The following is a 24054-nucleotide window of genomic DNA, read 5'->3' as shown; positions in this document are numbered from 1 at the left end:
CCAGGTCCTTTTCTTCCCCGCTTCTCCCTATTGCCCAGCAATCATGATGTAACTGCATCTGGTGAGCAGCACTCATTCTGGGCTCCTCATTAAAGACTAAAAGCAGTTCAGAGAAGGGCAGAATATGAGCCTGCAGAAAATGATTTCTGAAAAGAGGCTAAAAGACATAAATATTTACAGCTTGGCTGAGCAGAATACAAAAGTGGGGGGAAAAGATGATAAACTGCCTACAAATATCAAGGGACTGAGCAAGAGAGGAGACACTCAGCATTCTTAAAGTGAAGACAGAGTACTACTAATAAAAGAGAAAACAGCTTGAAAACCTAATTTGGTTCACCTTCCCTATTTTCTGGCAGAACACAGGTAAAAAAAACACTATGAACTAGACAAGATATGAAGAAATGATTGTGCAAAGAACAGCCCTGCATTAGCTGGGAGAAGGGCCAGATGACATAACAGGACCTTTCCATTTCTAACCCATCTAAGTGAGAAGCAGCTAGGAGGGCAGGGCAAGATGTGATGCGGAATATGCAGAACTGCAGTGGACAATTGGTACAAAGGCATCAGAATGCCTGGAGTTGGCTTTCTTTTTTTTTTTTTTTGGTTAGCATGATTAAGTGGGCTCACTGCAGGGAATGCCAATGAGATCATCGTGCAATAGATGTGGAATCAAATGAAGGCACCAATAATGCTTCCAGTCAGCACGTAAAAAGGCTCCCAGGGTCCTTCCAGTAATGCTTCCAGTCAGCAACTAGCACTTGAAGTTGCCGACTACTACAGACTTTTTATCTTCTCATAAGGATAGAGATCAGCTCTTTTCCACAGTCCAATTCACAGCTTTCCCTGGTTGCTTTGCTTATAGTGTAACTTGTAATGCATTTGCTCTGGCTTTGATGTCTCCTCCCACTGTGTCGATTTCCCCCCTTCAATTTCACTTCCTCTGGAGTTTCCTGTACCCCCAAAAGATATATGTTTCAGTAGACTAACATCCATTTGTGACCCCATGCACTGAAGTCTATGTTGCATCAGTCATCTTTCTAGCAATATGATTGCAACAACTGGGTTCACAGACAGTGAGTGCTTCTGTTCAGGATAGGGAAAAAAATAGGACCTGGATGCCCTTATTGATGAAAATCTGGGATTTCTTTGCCAAAATCAGAGGTTCATGTTTATGAAGTCCAGAGACAGCAAGATGGCTCCCATCAGCTGCACTACATACAACCTTCTGAAAGTGGAGCCTGCCCTTTGTGTAGAGAAAGGGGATGCAGCCCTAGCTGAGCCCTGGATTTTTTCCAGGAGCACAGAAGGCCTGAGTGCCAAATTGGCTTCTGTGGTTTTTCTAATGTGGTTTGTGGCTTTGCTAATGTGGACTCCTTTGGGTATATTTTCAGTGTCTCACACAAGGAATTAGACCTGCAGCTCTTGTGATCGTAAATGGGATGCACACACCTAGTATTTCATGAACTGTACTGAAAGAGTGTGCTCCCACTTCCGTACAAAGTCTCTACCATGCAGAGGTCTAATCCTAACCTGGACACATATGAGATAGTAAGCAGTTGCCACACAATGACCTGGGACATGTTCCTGAGCCTATCACCCTTCAGCTGGCCTGTCCCTCCATTTACACCTCTGATGAACTAGATGAATTAAAGAAAGAAACATGTATGTTGAAGGTACAGGCTGGAGCCAAGGTACTTTCACAAAAGTATGCCCCAGTCCTGGTCCTAAGTTATACTCAAGGTCAGTAAATAGCGGTCCTCTTCTCATGGAACTTCTAAATAACAGATAAACAGAACTTTTCAGAACATGCTTGCTTTTCCAATCTAGATCATCATCACAACACTACCTATAAAGATACTAAACTTCATAGTACAGAAATGTCAAGTTAACCCAGAAAGAACTGCTTGCAGCTGTATGTCAGGGCTCCAAGTACATTAATAGGCCTTCATGGTCCTGATGAGCCTCACCTGAGGTCTCTACCCACAATCCGTGCCCATGGGCCCAGGAACTCTATTTATACTCAGCTGTGGAGGCCTCTTGTTTCTGAGCTGTGCTATACAATTGCTGGTTTCCAGTTTGGTCACAGCCATACTTGTGCCTAGCTATAGATCCCACTGATACAGATACCCCGGTGCATGGAGTGACCTCCTACTCTTGCCTTGAGCCTGTCTCACTATGGCTATACTCTGCAACTGTTAGGCTGTGTTTGGCCCTGGCTGCCTTCATGAGACTTGATTGTGACCTGTGGATTGATGTTCTGGCTTTATCTTGGACCTGCCTTGCCACCTGAGGATCTGGACTCTTTGAACCTGGCTACTGCCTCCAGACTCGCCCTGCTTGCCTTGTTTGGGTGCTGCAGGGCTGGGCACTGCTAGCTGTGTTTTTGTGCTTGGCTCCCCTTCCTCCAAGGAGCAGACAGCCCCACTGCTTCCCCATGCTCTGAGGACTTGTCCAGATGTAAGAAATGGCATGTGGAACTGCAAGTGAGCATCCCTTTTCCAGGTGTTCAGTAACTTTTGTAAGAAGGGATACTAGAAAGATCACTTGAAATCTGTCCTTGTAATAGTGATCTGTATACCTGACCTCCAAAGCCAGAAGGGCGTGGAAGGGTTGGATACTGTTGTCTAGAGCAGATCCAGACAATGATGTCTCTGAAAGGGGCAACAATTCTCTCCCACAGCAAAGAGCAGGAAACATACAGCTGAGAGAATGGATGGGTGTGCAGGGAACTATACTGGTCTCATATGCCTTCTAACCTGGCACCGTTTGCTCTATTTCTGGCTTGATGACAGACCTGCTGTGACCAAGTCATTTCACTTCCCGTGACCTCCTCTGCCTATCTTGCTTGAAAAAGAGTAAATTCCTTGACAGCAGGGCTTGTATTGCCCCATTTCTATATAACATAGAGCTGCAACTGCAGCCACGTGTCACATAAGAGCTATAGTTTAGCATTGCTCAGCAATCCATTAGCCCCTTTCAGCTGTTTTCAGCTCGGATATATTCTCTTCCCTGTTTTTCAGTCTGCTTCTGCAAAGCCATAGCCCCTTTCTCCTAGGTAGAGACAGGTATCAGGGCTGCAGCAAGCTTGACTTGCTTGGCCTTCCTTGGAGGGATGGATAACATGGGTGGATCATTGTTTACTTCAGCTACTGCTCTGCCCCTAGGCAGGGTTCAATACACACTATTAGAAGTTCAACTATTTCTAGATCTCAGACTCGGGACTCTTCTAATTAAGTCATAGATATTAATTTACAATTGTACAGGTAGACTTTGTGCTCTTAACACTCTTATTTTTGAGTAAACATTAATTATTCCTGTCTCTACCACTGAGAACCTGGACTTGTATCAGCCAGACCAGGACCTAGGATAGGGCCAGAACTAACCTGTTTTATCTAGGCAGGACTTGGATGACCTTCTTTCCACCTGCTGCACTCAGTACTGTGAGTGACAGAGTACCTACCCTGCCTTGAAAGACAGAAGAAGGCTGAGAGAAACACTCTGCTGTCTGCAACCTTCCTTTCAGTGCTGCATCTAGAAGTCTGGAGGCAGCTAACATCTCTTCCCAGTACTGGTCCCCCAAGACTCCACTCCAATTCTCCTCTAGCCCTTACAGAAAGGTATTAAAAAGCAGCAATGACCTCATAAGCCTGATGCAACACTACATGAGTAGTCACAGATCTTCCCCTAGCTCATTAATGCAACATACTGGTGAAGCAAAATGCTTCTGGCAACTAAAGCACATGGTGTCCCCAGCTGCTGCAGCTTCCCTTCCTGGGTAGTGATAGCAACAATCAAAAAGTGTATTTGTTCCCTTCAGCTGTGCTTCTTCCTCTGCTGTTGCTACAGCTCCATTAGAGGTTACTGAATGAGGTGGTACTTGCCTTGCAAAGACTATACAGGATGATCAGGATGCCACCTAGGAAGTAGCTGCTGGATGGATCATCTCCCATGATGTATTTATACCATAGCTGGATGGGCACAAGGGAGCGGAACAGCTGGCTCAGCTCCTCAATAACCAGATAGAACTTTCCCTGTAGAACAACCAAACAAGCAATACATGATTACTGTCAGGACATCAAAAGAAGAGGACTTAATGGGTGCAGGGCATGAAGCTTATAGGGCTTGTGTTCACTGTCCACCTGCGCACTCTGTTAAATGGTGCAAAGACCAATATTCATGAGACACAGCTTTCTTTGCAGCCATTTACCTTGGTACCTTGAAAGCATAATTATCGCTTTGCTTCATAGTGTTCCTCATGCTCTGTCACTTATCCAGGTATTCTACACTTCTGAATCTTGAACTTTTAGAGCAGGTTATAGATTACACCTTGTTGCATATCTGGAGAATGCTACAGGACACTAGCAGCAGCGGTTAAGGCTTACTGGGGTTAATATGATGTAAATTGTGGATACTATTAATAATGAGAAAAGGAATGCAAGGTAGGTCTCTGATTTTATACCCCTTCTGAAGGTACAGGGATTAAATGTAAGGTGACATTGGTCTTCCTGACAACTTTCTAGATCATCCCAAAGAATCAAATTAATTATCTATTTGACAGTATCCCCCTCCTTCCACTCAGGTGTGTGTTGGCTCTTGTACAGTACAGATAAAAAGACTGGTGCTGGAAAAATAAAAGAAAACCCTCAAGGCATTTGAAACTCAAAGATACCAAACCTTCCTGAGGAGGCTAAGGAAGGGAAGGGGGGAAGCATGCTGGTTGAAACACTTCTCTCTCAAAAGAGACTCAAAGAATGGGCAACATCCTTTGTAAACCTTCACCAAAGCTGCCCTTGCCATTCTGGTGTTTATTCCAATGAGAAAGTTTTCCTTCATTGAAGGACACCTGCAAGGTAACAAACTCTCCTGGCTTACTACAACCATGGAGTCCAACAACTGAAATGGATTTTTCTTACCACATAATTTCTACTTTAAAGCACCTGAGACTAGGGAAGCTGGCTAAAAGCAGCTATCTAATTTAGCTCCCTTCTTAACGAGGACCCGTTTGTGTTCTGTCCTGCCCTGTTTGGAAGGGAGAAGTGGTGACAGGGCACTAGGTCAGGGCAAGCTGTGAGCCCAGAGCTATGCTTAATCTGCAATAGCATTATCTGGACTGAAAGATTTGTTTTACACGTGTCAAAATTCTTTTATTTGATAAGATCATGGAGACAGGGAAATTCCCCTGGAATTTTGCTGTGCTGTCCCAGTTAGCTTTGTCATCAGTGATGTCATCACAGGTCAATCGTTAATTGGTGAGATTTGGAGTGGGGATTAAGTCCTCTGCAGTCCATGAGGCTAGCAGCAGCTAGTGCCCTTCCCTAGGGTCTCAGAGATGAGATCACTCGGCAGGCCATCCTGCCGTACCGAACAAATCGAATCCTTCAGAGAGCTCTGGCATTCTCATGATCTCATATCCCCCCTGGGACAAGGAGTGAGGTCACACCAGCAGTTGCTAACAGACCTGGGCTGCTTTCTTCCTCTCCCCCCATTCCCTCCTCCTTGTTAATCCCAGGTGGCATCACATAGCAAAAATGTAACAGCAACAATCTGGGGTCCTAAATGCAAGCAATTTATTAAATTAGCACAGAGGTCTCTATCCTGCCTCATGCTTCAATACAATCATCATTTATTTCAGGAGCCCCCGTGACAGAGGGTCGCAGTCTGCTAATGACTATGCTGTCACTTCCTTCCCTTCTCTGCCTCCCCCTCCTCAGCCAGCTCTGATGAAAGCTACCAGCAAGCTAAGGGCAGCAAACTGTTTGCTTTTCCTCGACTTGTTCCTCCCACCAGGCTCCTGCTCATCTTCTTTTATTTAGCCTTGCTTCCCTAGCAGGCTGAGCTGGGACAGGTCATTGCTTGCTTTCTCATTGCATCAGATGAAACTTCTGGATCCAGCATTTGGGACATCAGAGCTGAAATTCTTCTACAACAGATGCTTTTGAGGCACTAAAACACTAGAGCCCACAGCAAGACATAAGGAAAGATGGGTCCCAAACAGCTCTAGCGGTCCAGACAGGTTGTGAAATTGGAAGTGGCAGAGTGGCTCTAAAATGAACATGCAGCAAGTGACAAATCTCAATTTTCTAACCACAGTATCTCAATCGTTTACAAATCTTTCAGTACTCCTTTATCTAATGTAAATCTTCTTTTTTCAATGGTAACTGCAGGGTATTAGGATTTCTTAGCAGCTAGATACTTGTTAACACCCCCACAAGAGTGAAGTTAAGTTTTAAATGGATGCATCTCTTCATCCAGCCCACTAACACCACCCACTTGACCATTTAAGAGAGCCCTGTTGATGAGCTTAGAGTGATTACAGCTGGGAGGAGGAAAGCAATACAAGGACAGCTGAGCATCATTTAGAAGAGAACTAGCGCTACAGTAAATGCTTACAGAAATGTAAGTTTTGTCAGGCATCTCAGTACAACACACCAGCTGTTTTTTAAACTAGGAAAAGTGCCTATAAAATAAGAAATTTGATTAAGGGCTGCAGAAGTGGGGGTCTTCCTTCTGAGCCAGAATCTTAGAAAATAAGGATTGTTCCCTACAATTTCAGCACTAAAATTTAGCCTTCTGATAGCAGTAACTTACTGCAGACAGCACCTATCACTTGTAAGCACACTCAACATACCTGTCTTCTGCTTTTCAGCTTTGTTATACCTTTCAAAGCCTAATCTTTGTCTGAAGCGATATTTTTTCTGAAAACTTCAGCTAAAGTATTGCAGCTATGTCTCATCAAGATTAGGAAGAACTGTGTTTTATGTTAAGCACAAATGCAATCATTTTTCCTGTGCATCTTACTGGGAACAACAGCCTGAAATAAAGCAAGGCCTGTGTCTCTTAGGTGTCTCTTCCTATTTCATAAAAACCTGATGTAGATCTGGGAACCTTTTTATGAATATGCTCTATAGGGATCGACAGCTTTCTAAGATCAGCGAAAGCTGATGAGCCTGTAAGCCAGCCCCAGTACATGACTGGGCTGTGCAGAAGCCAGCCCTCCGGAGCAAGCATATCTACCTTGCTGGACTGCAGAGGTTATATAGGATATTACCTGAAATTATGGCTCCTGGTTAGGGTAGAATCAGCTACCAGAAAAAAAGAGTCTCTGCTCTGCTTTCATCAAGCCCTTGCAACAGGTTGTAGTTAAGCCTGATTAAAAAGTTAGTACCCTGTTTACGCTGCTTCCTCTGTAGGGTCAGTTACTGTAAAAACTGACGGTCTACTACTACTGTTATCAAACACCTCATTAGCAAAAGCGGCAAAGGACTGTGCTGTGGATCTAATTACAGCAACTCTGCTGATGAGCCTTGTGATACCACATGGTGAAATTTTGATATTTTTCTTCTTCCAGAATGCTTTGTCAATGACTCATATACAACCCTCCATTTTCCTCTACCTCTTTCAACATGCAGAGAGACCATTTTTTACTTTAAATCAAGCACTTATTTTGAAAGCACAGAATTCAAGATTTTCATACAATTGCAGTCTTCCTTCTGTACATGCAGTATGATACAGTCTGTAATAATGTGAACATACACTATTTTTTCACAGAGGGTGGGTGGTACTCATTGAGCATGTAACTTTTTAGCATTTTGTTATATCCTCATTACTTGATGGCAGTTCTGCATCCTATCACTTCATGTTAATTGAGCTCTGCCCAGAAAATTACTAAAACCCCTTCAGTCTCTTTATGACATCACCACTAAAATAAAAACACTTTAAAAAGCCCCTTATTTTCACATTGCTGGCTGACATAAGGGACAGCTATTCTCTGCTTTTTCTAAATGGAAACTTGAGACACAGAAAGACTAAGGTGAAGGTAAGGTGGCTTTGATGACCAAGGTGAAATGACTGGGATTAGACTCTTTAAAAACACTTAATTTTATAGATCACATTACCATTAAAAGCTAAACTGCTGGCTTCAGTTTGCAGCTGCACATGACTTTTCTAGAATCACATAGGAATTATTTGGCAAAATGAAGGATGGGATTTAATTCTCCAGTGTAGTATTTAACTTAAACCTGTAGAACATTCTTCACACAATGGTCTCTTTGTTCTTTATGCACTTCCCAGGTTCTACAACAGCTTCTTTCAATACCTCGCCTTGCTTCATTTGTGGGGCACAGTATACGCTGGTGATGGATGGAAGAAGTCTTACAGAAAAATAACATGGAATCATATAATTAAAAATTGAATCACAATATATACACACCAAAACAGGAATATTACAGCTGCAGAAGCAATGCTAATTCTCACATAGCCTAACCAAGCATTGACTTTGTAGTTTCTTTTGACATAAGGTTTTGTATAAGTGTGCATGTGTGCTTCCACAGAAGGAAACAGAAAGGCATATAAAGGTTTTACACAGTGGAATTAAAATGGGATGTAAGAGAACTGAGAGAAGTTGCAATGAGGCAACTGTAAGTTGTGATTAGCACTCAAGGGAAGTTCCAAGTCTCACTTATTCTGTTGCCAGCAGCATTAGGACATATTCTGAAACAGGAAGATGCTAGAAAAAACTTTTGAGACCTGCTGGCAATTTGGATCAGAGGAGAGCAGGCTCTGCTGAGATTTCTGGTCATATTGCCAATATAAGAGTGTTGGGTAGGAGCATAAACAGGATTGTGGCACAGAGGACGCTGGTGAAAATCCATGCAAGAATAATGAGGAGTAATTCCAAGGTGGGACTAGAGGGGAAAATGAGATATTTCTTTTGTCAGTGAACAGCATTTCTGAAAGACACATCTTGGATATCTTAAACTGGAAAGTTGAAACTTGAAAGGCACTTAAAAGCAATGATGCCTTTGAAGCTTAGTAGCAGTGACTTTCAAAGTGTGTTAAAGAGAGGGACAGAAAAGAGTCCCAGTTCCTCAGCACCTAGTCTTATGGTTTAGTTAGTCTTTTAAAGCAGTAAATCCTGCACTGCTGACTCTGGAACATCACATGTGTTCCAGGCTGCAATAGGGAAAAGCCTTTGCAGAACCATCACATAGCTCCTGTGACTCTAGAGGATCAAAGCTCAGATTGTTGTCCGAGAAGAGTGAATCTGAATGAGTTCCCCCAAACAGTATCAAAGATCCTCAAGGCAAGGGTAATGAAGGATAGGCTACCACCTATCTGAAAACACCACTTTAGCCACACTATTAGAGAAACACTAGGATTAGCTTGCTTATCACACAGACAAGGAATGGGAAGATCTTTACCCAGATTTTTTTGGTAACATCGTCTATACGTTTGCTCCCAGGACTTGTTTTAATGCTTCCATGGTTTTTTGATCAGCATCTAGAGGGCTCAAATGCTCCAAGAGACCTTGTTTTTCTCAGGACAAAAAGAAATGCACACAAACTTCATGTTAAATGATTGATAAATATCTGGCCCCCTGATGAAAGAGAGGCTGCAGGGACATTAGAAGGCTGCTGCCGTTACCATCACAATTAATAAAACTTCCCTCTAGCACCTTCTCTCCTAATGTGAGCCTTCTGGATGAGGCTGTGGCTTAGAGAAAATGCTTTGGCAGGAGCAAACTGTTCCAACTTGCCCCCTTTCCCCCAGTGCAGAAGGATGGACATTGTTTTATGCCATGGGTTGTTCTACATGAATGACTAGTGCAAGAAGGAGCTTGCTGCTCAAGCAGCATAAAATATCTGCACATGCAAGTCATTTGTGCAACTAATCACGGGATAGAGCAAGGGTCAGCCTGCCCAGTGAGGCTGGGAACCAGGATTTTGGACCATAGTATCACACAAGATGGAAGCAGGGTGCAGAACAAATTTAATCATAAGGGAAGTGCTTGTTTTCCTTAAAATAACTGTTTAATTATACATGGCTGCGCACAGAAACAGGCAGTGGCATGACAACCAGAGCAACCATGGACATGTCTGTGCTCCATTGAACATGGAAGACCATTAGGGCTACTCAAAATCAAGTCTTACTGGCTTCAAACTCACAAAATACACAGATCAGCTGACACTGTAACATGTCACCTTTAGATAATTTGCTTCAGTTGAATGATCCAAATCATAACTACTTTGTGCAAAAGATATTCTAATATTTTTATGTCCAAGGTGCAGCTTCAGAAGGAATATGGGAAGCTTAATGTGCCAGTGTACATGGCAGAGCTGCAAACATCTATACTAGGAAACGTGGTATGCACCTGAAAAAAGGTACCTGGTCCAAAGTCCAAGTGCAAAACTATGTAAAGAATGGCTGCCACACACAGGTCAAGTTTTCTCCAACCAGGTTTGATGGGATAATATTTAAAAAAAACCAACAAAATAAAAAAAGCCCAACTAACCACTACCATAAAAGCACCAAAAAAAAAAAAAATCAACAAAAAACCCCACCAAGCAAATATTATCAAAGCTGCAGCAAGGACACCGCAGCGCTAGTGTGGACTAGTATTTGTACACTTGCCACTGACACCATTTAAACAGCATAAAGCAAAAACTTCACAGGTAATGCCAGTCTTGCCACAAAAAGCTCATTTGCAATGTCTAGATCCAGCTTTCAAACAAAACTGACAAGTATTTACTCAATTGTTTCAATGCTATGTTTTCAACAAACAAATGTTAGTTTCCCTTTTCAATTTTCAGTCTTCTGGAAATGCAGCCCCTGGTAACTTGGCTGCACATCTGTACTGAGCATGCAAAGAAAATTCTTACTTAGGGCCTTTCTTATACACCAGTCATTAAGACTGTTGGCAAAAAAGTGTCCTTCGTATCTTTCTCCCCTATAGAGGTAAGTATCTCTCTCTCTCTAAAAGAACCTGGGATACCAGTTTGTTATGATTCCTTGGTTTGGTTTTCTTTCTTCCCCCCTCCCCCAAATGCTTTAGTCCATGCTCCAGGATACCAGCTTAGATTGCTGACAACAGCATGAGGAGGGGATGGGAGACTTGCAGGCACCTGGGATTTCCTGAACGAAATATTTGGCAACTGTGTCTTTTTATTATTTATTTCCTGATTTTTAATTCCACCCCCCTCAAGCTGTCATTCCTTAGCAGTGAAAATGAAAAGCTGCCATTTATGTGTGTACAACAATGAAGGCCTCGGCAGGCCACATGGCTCCTGCAGTTTAATTTACTTTAATTCATTTTATATTGAACCAAATGATCTTATCTGCCTTTTTAAATGGAGAGCCTTCAGCATGCAGGGTGGGAGCCAAGCCCCCCTTCCAAAGAAATTATGAGCCCAGCTGCTATTAAAACTTGTACTAAGCTTGATGTGCCCATCACAGCTCATGGGGGAGGAAGGGACATCTTTAGCTACAGGTATGCTCCTTCTCCCACAAACTCCCCCTAATTACTGAGGTGTAAGACTGGAGTCTGATGTTGAGGTTCTCTTCCTTTTTTTCTGCTTCTCTCCTATTTACAAGCTCTCCTTTCCCTGCCTTCCAGCCTGATTGTAGTCTCACAGCCTCTCTTGGCACCTTTGTTTTCTGGGCTGGTTTGTAACCTGGGAAAGTGTGGGATCATTTTGTCAAATTTTCAGTTTTCCCTCATTCTTTGGAGGGGTTTCTTGCAGAGATGTTCCACTTCTGCATTATTCAAGCTTGGAGTACTGTGGCTAGTTGTATCCTGGCAAGTCCACATGCTTCACATTTCAAGCACTCACGACCATGTTTACTGCCTCTGTATTCTGATTGCAAAGACAAACAACTTTTTCTGCCTTTTAATTCTTGTTTTCTTTTTCTCAGTTAAATCATGAACTGATGCTATAAATCCAACATGGTTCTTGACATCATCTTAAACCAAATACTGCCCTTCCTGTGATGGGGTCATCCTAGGAATACATGACCCAGGTACTTCACATTGGGAGAACTGAGTGCTCTAGCCCAAATTTTTAATGTGTTTACTACCAAAATGAAAAGATGCATCCAAGGTAAGCAGTTTTGTACCATTCACTATTTTCATTAATGATCTTGATGTACAGAGTAGGCTTATCAAATATCCACTTGACACTAAACCGGGAAAGGCTGTAAACATGCCAGAAAGGATTATAATCCAAATTAATCTTGACAAACTGGAGAAATAGTCTGGTAAACAGGGAACTGAAGACAGCCTAGAAGAGAATAATAAGATCTGGAATGAATGATCTCTGAGAAAAGACTTAAAAATGGTATTCTTCAGTTTACAGAGAAGACTAAGGAGAGATGAAGACTGTGTAAAAAAAACCCACAATCATCTGATCTTGCTCCAATCAAATGATATGGAGAGGTAAGTCTTAAAAGAAGGACATTCAGAGGAGATGCCTTGTACTAGAAAGGCTATGCATCAGTGTAAACAACATAGTATTTAGAGAAGACTAGAATCTCAAGGAGCCATGTAAAAAGCCAGACTAGCCTTGGAAGTGCCTTTGAATTTCCAAAATGAAGAAAATCTGAAGAGCCTGCTCAGAGGTTGAGTGCAGAATGATCAAAGTTCCTGATATCCCATCCATGGGCAAGTTTTATAATCTATTACTGACTGCCAGCAAGAAGATACTGCAAGGAAGCTCAAGATTAAATACCTCTATCCCATTCACAGCTGTGCTGAACTCATCCCTGACAGTGAAGCAATCTCCACTTCAGGTCCTGTATCATGGAGAGCTAAAGACTGCTGTTCTGACTAGTTATATAGGCAGAAAAATTCTCAGTCTATATATATCCTGAAAAAGTCTTCTAGCTCTACTCTGAGTTTATATTTTTCCAGCAGCTTCCTACCTGCTACCATCAACAACCGTCCAGAAGTTCATAAACTACAAGCTAGGCTTCAAGCAGAAACACTACTACAAGCATATAGGGAGGAAGAGAGTAACTTTCTTTTTGGCAAGTATTAAGACAAGCAGAGAGCAAATAACTTGGTAAGAATTTGGTCAATGGAACTGTTCTAAATCAGGAACAGCTTATATTTTTTTTAAAACCCAAAAACTTATCTGCAAAATTAAGACATGTAGCACTGTGCTGGCCTGTAGAAGTAAGCTGGGTCATCAAGCTCAGGGAAAGAGCTCAGCTATGTGGTTACCAATTACACTTTCTACAGCATCCTGCAGTTCTCTTGGAGCTATCCCATCCCGGTTTGATCTTGCTTAATTTGTTACACCAGATCTTATCCCTGGTTGGCTTAACGGATGCAGTGTAGAGTGGGGGATAAAAATAAATCCAGATCCATAGTGGTAGGTAACAGCAGCCTCAGATGTCAAGGGACAGTGAGACTATCAACAACACCCTAAGACAAAAAGGGAGTTTAAAAAAGTGAGAAATATTGCTATCCAGAAAAAGGTATTAAAAATGAAGCATCTGTGCTCTGAGTCATTATAGGCCCTTGACAGATGTGATCTTACCAGCCTCCCACTGTAGCTGCAAATAAAGACCCCTTCTCTTTCTTCTCTCCCGACAAGGATTAATGAGTACTTGGGATAGCTCTCAGACAAGCAAGCAAAGGCTGTGAACCTTTTCCAACACTGCAATTTATCTTGGAAAGACTATTCACATCACTTTTCCCTCCCTCCCCAGGCTGGATTATGCTCTGACCTAGCACATTAATCTCCCAAAATACAATAATAATAATAGAAGAAGGAAAAAAAAAGCTGGACAATTGCCAAAAATAAATTAATAACCATCTCAAATAGCCCTGCTGTGCAGGAAAAAACTGCCCAACTCCCCTGTCACCCATGTCATTTCTAAGCAAAACTATCCTCAGTTTAGAGATCCCCTTAAGTGCCCTGCCTGAGACTTTCAGCAGTATCTTGCAACTATATAGTACCTTTCATCCCAACAGATGCCAGAAAGTTTCTTTACCAAATGCAAATAATACACATTGCTACATTTGCCACTGAAACGTAGACACTAGTAAGTGGAGGAAGAGGCAGCATGACAGACTTGTAAAAGTAAAAAAGAAAATATAAAAAGGTATTTCAAGAGAATCTAGTGAGAAAGTTTCAAAAGTTAGGCCCAGTATACATATGATTTCATCAACGTTTAAGTATGTTAACCATTTAGTCAAAATCTTCACCCATGGTTAGAACCGGTGCTGCCTTTTGTGGTAGCAGTAGCTTCAATTTAATACTATTATTACTTTGACCCAAGTGAAACTCCAAAGAGAGAAATACTTGCAATTTCTTTCCATTAAATGAAGACATTTCTGCTTCAGAAATATCTATTTACAGAGATTACTCAAAAAACAAGACTTAGAACAAAATCAACCAGGAAAGCAGTTATCTTACTGCTAGTACCTAGTCCTCAAGCAATGCTTATCCCTCTCTTTTTGGACTTGACCTGATGGTCTTACCAAACCCTTGCTCAGGCCTGTGATGGCTCAAAACCCAAAAAACCTCACTACCCAGGTGACTTTCAGCCAGCCTTTTATCAGATTTTTATGATTTCCTATACTTCTACCCATATTTCATGCTGCAAACATGTTGTAAAGGTATCAGATTATCAAAGACAAACATCTCTAGATCAAGAAGAGAGGCTCTTACCTTTGACTTGATGGCTAGGATGATCTTAGGCAAGGCAACAATTAGGCATTTCAATGCAATGGTGAGGTACTTCAGCACAAAGTCTGCAATCCCTACAATCCACATCAGGTCGAAGAAGTCCAGCCTCTCAAGGTTGGGTTTCAGAAATATAAGGCTGAAAGGCATGACACCAAGGATCACATACCAATGAGAAGAACCTCACTTAAGCTTCTTGATACCAGCTGTATCCGTTGCTGACTAGAGAAAGCCTAGAAACTCCATTGAACTTTGGTGAAGTTCTCAAGGGTCATAGGAATCAGACATGCAAATTAGTCCCATGGTTCCTCTGAGACTCTCCAATCTGTCTGTTCTTGCCCATTTCTACTGAGGTCAGCAGGTTTGCCCACCATCAGAAAACAGGACCCTACCATATACAAAATCTCTTTTGGAAGACTGCGATTTCCGTAACCTGCAATCCACACTGTAAAAGAGCCTTTGGTCTAATGACAGTGCCTTTAGTTCACAGGCTTGCTTTATCAGATCTGATTGAAAAAGCTTATCCTTTGAAGTCCAAGTGAGCAGTAATTACGATTCCTTGGGGAAGTCATGGCCAAGTCAAGACCACTATGTTTTCTGAGGCTGGCTTGCCACAGGGTAGAACTATTGCAGGGGCAGCAGTTTCTAAAGCTACTTGTGCATGTGAAACAAACTGGTGACAAAGAAAGTACTGTATTAGACAAGTCAGGAAGGTCAGAACTTCAGGTGTGTCATGCTCTGACAGTGGCTTGCCACTGTCTGAAGCAGAACAAGAGCTGGGCTGTGTTAATTAGCAACTCTTACCTAAAACAAAGATCCAAAAACTTAGTGCCCCTTAAATGTCATTGACTGGGCTGAACATTTGCCCTTTAAAGAAGGGGAGTCCAGGACAGCAGAACTTCATATAGCAATGGGCAGGAGCTACTGATGTGAGCAGCAATGAAGACTGGACCCTACTCAGACTGCAAAATCAGGATTTGTCTTCAGGATATTTAGCTACTAAAGCCTCATGGTAGAAAGCAAAAACTTAACAAAAAGAAACAACAAAAAAAGAAGCAAAAGTAAAATAACCAACCCAGAATTAAAAGCCTGAACATGAATTTAAAATACTCACAACATTGGCACAGCACAACAGGTAAAATTACACCCTAAAAACAGAAACAGAATCAGATACTTTACTACTATTCATGCACTAGAAACAGGCAAAAAGTAAATAAATCAGGAAACGAAAAATAAGCCAGAAAGGAAGAAAACCAAACCAGCTATTTCTAATTTTACAGGCCTGCCTTGTGAACAGTCACCAGTCCCCACACAGCAAGCAATAGATACAGTAGCCCAAGCATGACAGCAGGTACCACTGCAATACTCGCAGGAATAAGGCTCTTCAGTTAAGCTGTTGCCCAGTCTACTCGCTGTTAATAAACCACACCCTAAACTGTGTAGGATGGCCCCGGTTTGCCAAAACCCCTTTATTTTAGATGATCTATCCTTTATTTTAAATTAGTCCTATTCATGCTTCTAAGCTTATCCTTCTTAAGAGACACTTAAGAGACACTGTTGCTCTGAGATGCAAACAAATTTATTAATGCTTTCACATCTTTCTGCCATACCTGTTTCTTATCTTCCATTCCTTCCCACAAGCCCTACACAGAGTAACCCATGGTTTCCCATCTCACATTTGAACCCACACATACAAGACTTCTCATCTCTCCCCCTTTCTAGAAGCATTTTCATACACAGCTGTCCAATGATCAAACCCAAATACATCAGGCTAATTCCAAATGATACCAGGGTTGTGGGTAGACCTTGACTCTTCCACTGCATAGATAGTATTGGCAGGAAGAAGCAAGAAAGCAGTGAAATAAAAGACAGAAAAAACATACCCAAGAGCCATCTAGCCATAACCCAACTGATGCATGTTACACACATTGTATTTTCAGTCTGAAGTTCTAAGTCCCCTTCAGTGGGACAAATAAAATTTTCATTGGGAAAACAATTTGTATGGTTTTAGCTACTAATATCAAAACTACTTTCTCAAGTAACTAGGTTTGGTATAGCTCCATTTCTTCCTATTTATTCTACTAACATCTCCTTGCTTAAGTTCTGCATTTGCTTCCTGTCATTTAATCCCTGCTTTATAATAAGCAGATATAGTACTGAACCAAATCCACGCGTACTAACTTTTCTGTATTTGAGAACCGCTTTAGTCAGAATTTGAAATTGGAGGCTATCTTAATTACCTCAGATCCAAATGCCTCCAAGCCCTGAGGACACTGAAATAAAACACTACTATTTCATCTCCATTTTATCTCCTGTAATGGACTCAAAGCTTGATTGACTGAAGAGAAAAGAAAACATTATAGGAAGAGGAAAATCAGTAGGTCAATTTTGTATCTGTTTCCAACACCTGCTCTTCATGTTCAGCCACAGCAGTCAAAATGGAAATTCAGAAGCTCCACTATAAGAAGGTATCCACTCTGCTTCAATATATAAGAAAATTGCAAGTGTACATGTTTCAAGCAGTAACACTGTAGTATATCATCACTGGCCTGATTCACTAACCCTGGCCCATTTAAACCCTGGTTATTGTAATTTATTGACAGGAGCATAGTCCACTGGTAGAAGCAATGCACATATTCTTTTCCTCCATTGAAAGGTATCACAAAGATAGCAAATACCTTAGGTATGCACACTTCCTCCCAAAGTGTGGGGAAAAGTGGGCTTCCCTCTTTTCCTCCCTGGCAATTATCACCTGCTTCTATCATGTACAATGGAAATTTTACCCACCTGTTGTACAGCTGCTGAGAGCTGAATGTGTAAAGCAAGTACAAGGTGTTTCCAGTGAGGAAGGCCAGAATCCAGAAGACAACCAACACTGATCTCTTCTCCTGAGCAAGAAAAAGAAGCAGAGAAGATAAATTCAAGGTCCCAAGGGTTGCGCTGAGCCTTTGACTGCTGAAAAATGCAAGACCATCTCAGGGGACACAAATATGCAACCAAGTGTTCAGTAATTAGTTTATTTACATAGGACAGACTCAGAAATAGGCTGCTAGGTGAAGACATATGAACACAAGCAGAAATGGCTCTCACCCAGCTAACCTTTTCAAATAAAGTAACTTTAGAGAAATTAATCGAAAACTGCTGGTGAAAATGACAGCCTTACTTGAAGAACACAATTTTCAAAGTTGGGATCTTAGGATGTTTAAATTCTCCTGATATTTAAAATGCAGTTCAACAAGCGATTAAAAAAAAAAAGTCAGTTCCATATATTGTCCTATAATTCTGCACTGTCACCTGTTTGGAATGACACTTCATCAAAGGGGTGTTTTACAAATAGATCCAAAGTCACTTAGAAGAAGGCTTAGCTAAATCAAATATAACATAACATTCATATGTGCTGCATGTAGTGATGGGTTATCTGAATGCACGGAGGTTCTAGAACATGCATTTTTGACTGAAGAAGTAATTAAAGGTCAAAAGACATGCAAATTTTGCCTTTCAAAAGACATGGAACATTATAGACAGAAGCTGGATGGCATAAGATCTTGTCCTGGGTCTTGGCCTTGTATAATTTTGGAGAGTAAATTTTACTCCTGGGAGTGAAAAACCCAGCATTTTTCTTGTGAGCTGATTTATTAACAAAATGGCTCTCTGTAGCTATTCAACAGCCAGGGACGTTAGGTTGAGATTTAAAGCAGGCAGATTAAGGGGCACACTGCTGGAAAGACAGAGGTACAAAGTGCAAGGCAACAGCAATGTATTACATGATTGTGCAATTTATCTATTCATTCAGTATTGTATCACTTTTATTCCACTGCTGCTGGTAGATGTAAGTATACACTTGTGCCACCCATGTAATTTTTACAAAAAAGCAATTCTAGTCTTGTGCTTTTAGTGCTGTTGAAGTATTCTGCTGACACTGAAGATCATAAGACCTGAAAAGATCTGCTGGTTTCTTTATATTCTAAGCGTATTATTAACAGAGCATTATAAAGATACTAACAAGTGATACATCTACAAAATCCTTCAGCTGAACATCCCAAAACATCAATAAACACTAATAAATTAAATCTCATTATTAACTAGTGAAATAAATAGGTTCCATTGTACATAATGGGAAACTAAGTTGCAGAGAAGTGCTTGAAGATGCACTGCCAGTCAATGGCAGAGTCAGAAGCAGATTACAGTATCCCTGACCTTTCCTCTCTTCGTTTTATTATGCCACACTTTCACAATAAAGCAGGATAAAAACTGTGGGAGAGCATCAATGGGGAGAAGTAAGAAAAGGAAGTGAGGATTACGGCACGGCATTCTTATTCTGACAATCTGCATGCATATAACGGCATTCAGCCCTACACTGCAAAACACGGTTTGGCGTAGACATTGTTTTGTATAGAAAGGGGGATGTTGCTTGGGAACGTAAGTGAGTAAGATGCCGTACTCACCTTCAGAGCAACCTGTTCTCTGAGTGTTGAGTTGGCGTATGCAAATGTGCTGGCCATACCAATGCACACAGCAATCCCTGCAGGGAAAGACACTGTCAAAGCATGTAGGGCTGAGCAGGAGGATCTTCAGTCCTAAGCCATTTGATGTCAGCATCTCAAGTTTAGAAAAAAATTTACTGGGTGATACTCTGGATGCACTGGGAATTAAAATATATAGGCAACTAAAACAGGGCAGTCTGGACTCATATAAAGTTGAAATCCAATCTGCATGAAAATGAAACTACTGCAGTGAGCACTTGCCACCCAGCCCAATACCGACACTCTGTCCTAATGTCAGGTTCTGTGCTGCAGGACAGCAGAGTGCTGCAAGTTGTGGCTGCATTGTGCAAACAAAATTCAGCTAGGTGACAGTATTACAACAGCAGTTCAGCAGCTCATGGAGGACAGGGTACGCAATCAAAACCATATAGGGTATCAGGTCAAAAGAGCAAGATGTTGCGGACATGAATCAATACCTGGTTTTGGGAATACTGGCAGAGCTGTAAGTGGACTAAACCCAAGCATTATTGGCTTCCCTGTGATGATAAACTCAGCATAGTACTCCCAGAATGACTGAAGATCCTCAGGCATACCACACATGATTTCTTAGTAAGAGGAGGATGAGATGAACAGATTTTACATAATCACTGAGGGGCTGAAATGCTTAGGTACCATCAAGAAACCTGGATGGAGGTATTCTTTAGGGAACTTTTAATATCTTGACTACAAGATGTAACTGCTGTTGCTGTTTGGCTTGATTTCAGAACTACCATCCTTCCAGCTGTACTACAGCCTTATCCCTCTGAACCCTTCTGCATTACACAGAAGCCTTTGCTAGTGACTAATGTAAGCTCCCCCCATCTCTCCTGGAGAGAAGGCTGAGGGAGAAGCCTCGGTAACATCCTCAACCTGTACAGGAATATCAAGGAGAGATTAGGAAAAGGAACAGAAGTGGTCTCCCATAGGTCAGGACAGGAAACAGATGGGACTGACACAGATGAAAACAGCTTGGACTGAAAGTAGGGTGAATTTATCAGATGCATTATCCCACACATTTGAATGTGTTCCCTTCATGCTAGACCACCTCTAGACACTGTCACGCAGATAAATGTATCAGACACCACAGCATGATAAAGCTTCCTAACCACTCTCTAATACACTTACAATCCAAAAAAAGATAGATGCTTACCAAGCTTGTGCTGGAAACAAACTTTAGCCAGGAGGATCAAGATGAAGGGAAGTCCCTTCTGCAGCCAACCAATGACAGCTTTTAATTCTGAAAGAGCTGGGGCTGGAGTTCCAGCTTGTTCATCACTGCCTTCCTCAGCATGCCCGTGGCGGTCCCCTCCTGCCATGTGCAGTAGAGATGAGCCCCGGTGATGGCCATGGTGGAAATGATGGGATGATTGCCGGTGGTGAAACGGGGCTCCTTCTGTCCGACTGGTCCCTTCCTCCCTTGGGGCTGGCATCTGAATGAAAACTTCCCCACCTCCTGCTGAAGAGCCCAGAACCAAACCTGACTGGAACGGCGTGGCTGTGATGGTGCCCGACGGGATACCTGCCAGGCCTGAGAACAGCTGTTGTGGTGAGGAAGCTTCAGCCTTCAGACTTTCAAAAACTCCACTTTCATCCACGCTAGTTTCAGAACTGACTGTTTGGCTCCGGTTTCTGCAGCAGAGATTAGAGCAAAGCGATTAAACAAAAAGAAGTGCTACAGAACTTTTCGGTCTTCTAGCCTAATCTTGACTGTAGTCATTTAACAGCTCCTCACACACTACCAGAATTTGTAGGTCTCCAGATGACAGATGCTTTTCCCACTATTGGCTGCTGGAAAGTCACAGCTGCAGAACTAGAGGCCAGTAACCAGACTTCTAAGATAAGATCAGAATACTTTTAAAGAACTGGCCAAAATGCACCAGTTCCTTCATCTAAGGAACAGAGTTCCCAAACACACCCTTTACTTTTGGAGGACCCAAAGAAATAACACATCCAATAGCAAATTCAACATCTATAATGGTTGTAATATTCAAAGACAAGCATACAAAACCCCGTGTAACTTGACACAGCACAACCAAGACAGGTCACATTATATACAAACAAATTAATCAAGCTAGCTCAAAGAAATGACCTACCCCCAGAATCTTCTCTCTTTATTAAGGGATGATTACTACTTGACCACGGATGAATAACACCAACAAGAGACAAAGTCAGCTGGAGAAGAGAAGCGCTGAGAGCTGCTTGTGTGTCCCTGACCCAACAGATATTATAAGTGAAGGATGTGCTCATGGGTCAAGATAAATTGTTTTATTTTTGTATTTCAGCAAATTGGACATGGATGTACCAAAATTACTGGGCACTGGACAGAATTAGATCTGGCACTGATTCTTTCCTGGGCTTGCTGGATTATAGCCAGATTCCAAAAAGAAAGTCTTAAATATCCTTATCCTAATACCAAAAGAAAATAGGCTTTCTTCACCTGAACTCAATACTGTGGTACTGAAATAAACTCAAAGTTTAGATGACAGGGAACAATACAGGTAACAAGTAGAACAATCATTAGGCAGTAAACGGTTGGCAAACAGCAAATACCTCTCTAACTTGCAAAAAGAGAGTAAAGAATAAATAAAGCTTAGCAAGAGGCAAAGCCCTGAAATAAGGCATGTTGCAGAGCTTCGGTCTCTCTTGATTTTAATCCTTGGAGATCTCTAACTTTAGAAATAGTGGTCACAAGCTGAGAGAGCACATGCAGGCACATACAGGGCCCTTAACCCTCTCTCTCCCATGGGTTCAAAAGCCTCCCCAGGCATCTTACAGAGCACAGAGCACTGCCTTTCATCTCACTCTTGAGACAGCTTCAAACCTCTCTGGGCATACCTACCCACTAAGTAAACTCCTAATAAGGCTTTTTATAGCTACACCTCATTCCCAGTGTCTCTCCACAGGCTCCACCAAGGAATCAAGTCAACAAGACATTGCACACCTCTTTTTGGATAAAAATATTTGTCAATCAGACCTTGGATTTTACACCTAACATTACAGTTCAGGGATGTATACACAAGACAGGGACATGTGACGGTCCTTATGTCTGGAACATAACAGACAAACTGGATGGAACCCAGTGTTACAGATAATGACACAACTATTGTTTGGAACAATACTACCAGGATACATAACTATGCTTTCAGCAGGAAGGAATTAATCGGGGACATATTTAAAAACAAATAAACAAGGATGAAATCGTGAGTCTTCTGCAGTTAACAGAAGTGAAGACCAGTGGCAACAGTGTTTCATTCTACAGTTAAAAAAACTTTCAGCCTATGTTACTGACAACATGTATTTACCCTGTTAAAAACCAGAAGCATCTATAAAAACTGACATTACTCTGCTTATCTTTTGCACTCAATAATAGACACCTATCTTGAATAATTTTCAACCATTCAAATAGATCCTGAAGTGCCTTACAAGGTTATACAGACTCAGAGAGCTCTACGCTACAGATGAGAGGGCCCATACAACATCTTATGTGCCACTCAAGCCCCAGCCTTGCTTGCTGATATAAAATCTACAGACTGCACTGAGGCTTGGGCAGCATCATGCAAAAAAAAGTTGAAGATGGCTTTCTTTTCCCCTGAAATTAAGAAAGGTACCATGCTAAAAGTGGTCATGACATCAAGCTTCACCTCTACTTGCAAAACCACTATGAAATACTTAGTAATGATGTTTCGCTTACAATCTGAGCTCAGCCAGAGCAATGAAATTCGTTAGTTCCATCCTTGTCTTAGAGTAATTAGATTAGTTTCTTCTTTAGAAAAAAAAAATAAATGTCAAGCTCTAGCTCTGGGAAAGCACAAGGGAATATTTAGTAGCAGAACAACAACAGTGGCAAGTCTCCCTTGCTGATGTTATAATTACAGAAATGAATTGAGGTATTCACATACATGAAGCTACATACAGATTCTGGAATGATGTAAAGGCTCACCCAAACTCTTTACAGAATACTAAGTCATAGTAGTTGGGAGCTTCAGACCAGCAGACTTTGTAAAAACCTAATGACGGAAGTATAAATAGCCTCTGTTCATACAGACTGATCCTTTCAGATTGGTGGTGCTCAGGATCCCCACAGGACTGTGCCATGAATCGCTCTTCAAGAGCTCAGAAACATCCTGCCTGGGCTAAGCCAACTGTCTCCATATGTGCCATACTGGATCATGCAACGTGAAACACTGTAGTTGGCAGCAGTCAGTAACTGACATGAAGGAGAAAAGTAAATCTCCGTAAACCCTCTAAACTTGAGCAGAAAGTCTGGCCACACTACATGCACAGGAAGTATATGCCTTTCTCAGTCTTGATCTTTCAGCTTCTAAAACGCACAATACACTTAAATCATAACATAGACCTCTGAAGAGGAAAACAGAGGAAAAAAGAAGGGAAAATATTTACCTTTCAGGAGGAATGTTATCAGTGTTGCTGCTATGCCGTCTCTGCATTTTCCTCAAAACCTTAAAACACAACACGCTCAACATTAACGTTGTAGGTCAACAAATCCCGGTGAGACTACTAACAAAGGCCCACAGAGTCAGAGGGTAGTGAAACCCATTCAGCTGGTGACATGGCTGGCATAAATCATTTGCTTCTCTGAAAAAGCACCTCAAGCTTGCATTTTTTTCTTAGTACACTTGCGAAGAAACTGGCAAATGGAAGCACACATACACAGGTCTCCAAGCAGGGCAGGAACTAGTCAGATCCCCTTTTGCAGTCTGTGGCAGTCACAAGGAGTGTACAGCTGTGTGATGACATGTTCTGATAAAGAACTTGAGGACAACTAAGAGATTAGCTCTCAGAGTGACATGTGATTCGACATACGCTCTTTGGAAATGAAATCCCTTCTTCTTCTTCTTCTGAAGAAACTCGCTTTGTAAAGCAAAACTGAGAGGGAGGAAAAAAAGAAAATGTCTAAACATCCCTTATGAAAAAATACAATCAAGCCATCACAATATTCTTTTAAATAAGCAACCCATTCCTTTTAACCCACATAAATGTCATTAGCAAACTCTGCACAATGGTCACAAATAATACACACATATGCAAAAGATCTCATGTTT

The 24054-nt window shown here is 41.7% G+C and overlaps 1 protein-coding gene and 1 long non-coding RNA gene across 8 annotated transcripts in view; both read right to left on the bottom strand.

The window, feature by feature from the left end:
* Positions 1 to 24054, bottom strand: part of RNFT2 (ring finger protein, transmembrane 2) — a 33469-nt gene that overhangs the window by 6628 nt on the left and 2787 nt on the right. For 3 of the 7 annotated variants that reach the window (XM_055707320.1, XM_005445132.4, XM_027813828.2), the window contains exons 3-8: positions 23393 to 23878; positions 20142 to 20620; positions 18914 to 18990; positions 17256 to 17356; positions 14454 to 14607; positions 3882 to 4031 (exon numbers count right to left, since the gene is read on the bottom strand). In XM_055707320.1, coding sequence (XP_055563295.1) covers positions 3882 to 4031; positions 14454 to 14607; positions 17256 to 17356; positions 18914 to 18990; positions 20142 to 20620; positions 23393 to 23475 — 1044 coding nt within the window. In that variant the 5' untranslated portion in view covers positions 23476 to 23878. Of the gene's footprint in view, positions 1 to 3881; positions 4032 to 7750; positions 12057 to 14453; positions 14608 to 17255; positions 17357 to 18913; positions 18991 to 20141; positions 20621 to 23392; positions 23879 to 24054 lie in introns of those variants that run through there. The other 4 variants (XM_055707338.1, XM_014284953.3, XM_027813829.2 and 1 more) reach the window with 4 other exon arrangements.
* Positions 584 to 3867, bottom strand: LOC129735868 (uncharacterized). The gene is made up of 2 exons (XR_008731780.1): positions 2243 to 3867; positions 584 to 2173 (listed from the first exon to the last, which is right to left on the bottom strand). It is a non-coding gene; the product is annotated as an uncharacterized LOC129735868 (long non-coding RNA).

The sequence above is a fragment of the Falco cherrug genome, chromosome 1 (genome assembly GCF_023634085.1).
Source record: "Falco cherrug isolate bFalChe1 chromosome 1, bFalChe1.pri, whole genome shotgun sequence".
NCBI classification, from domain to species: domain Eukaryota; kingdom Metazoa; phylum Chordata; class Aves; order Falconiformes; family Falconidae; genus Falco; species Falco cherrug.
Note: the sequence above shows the minus strand (reverse complement) of the source record. Positions and strands in the feature narration are given on the sequence as shown.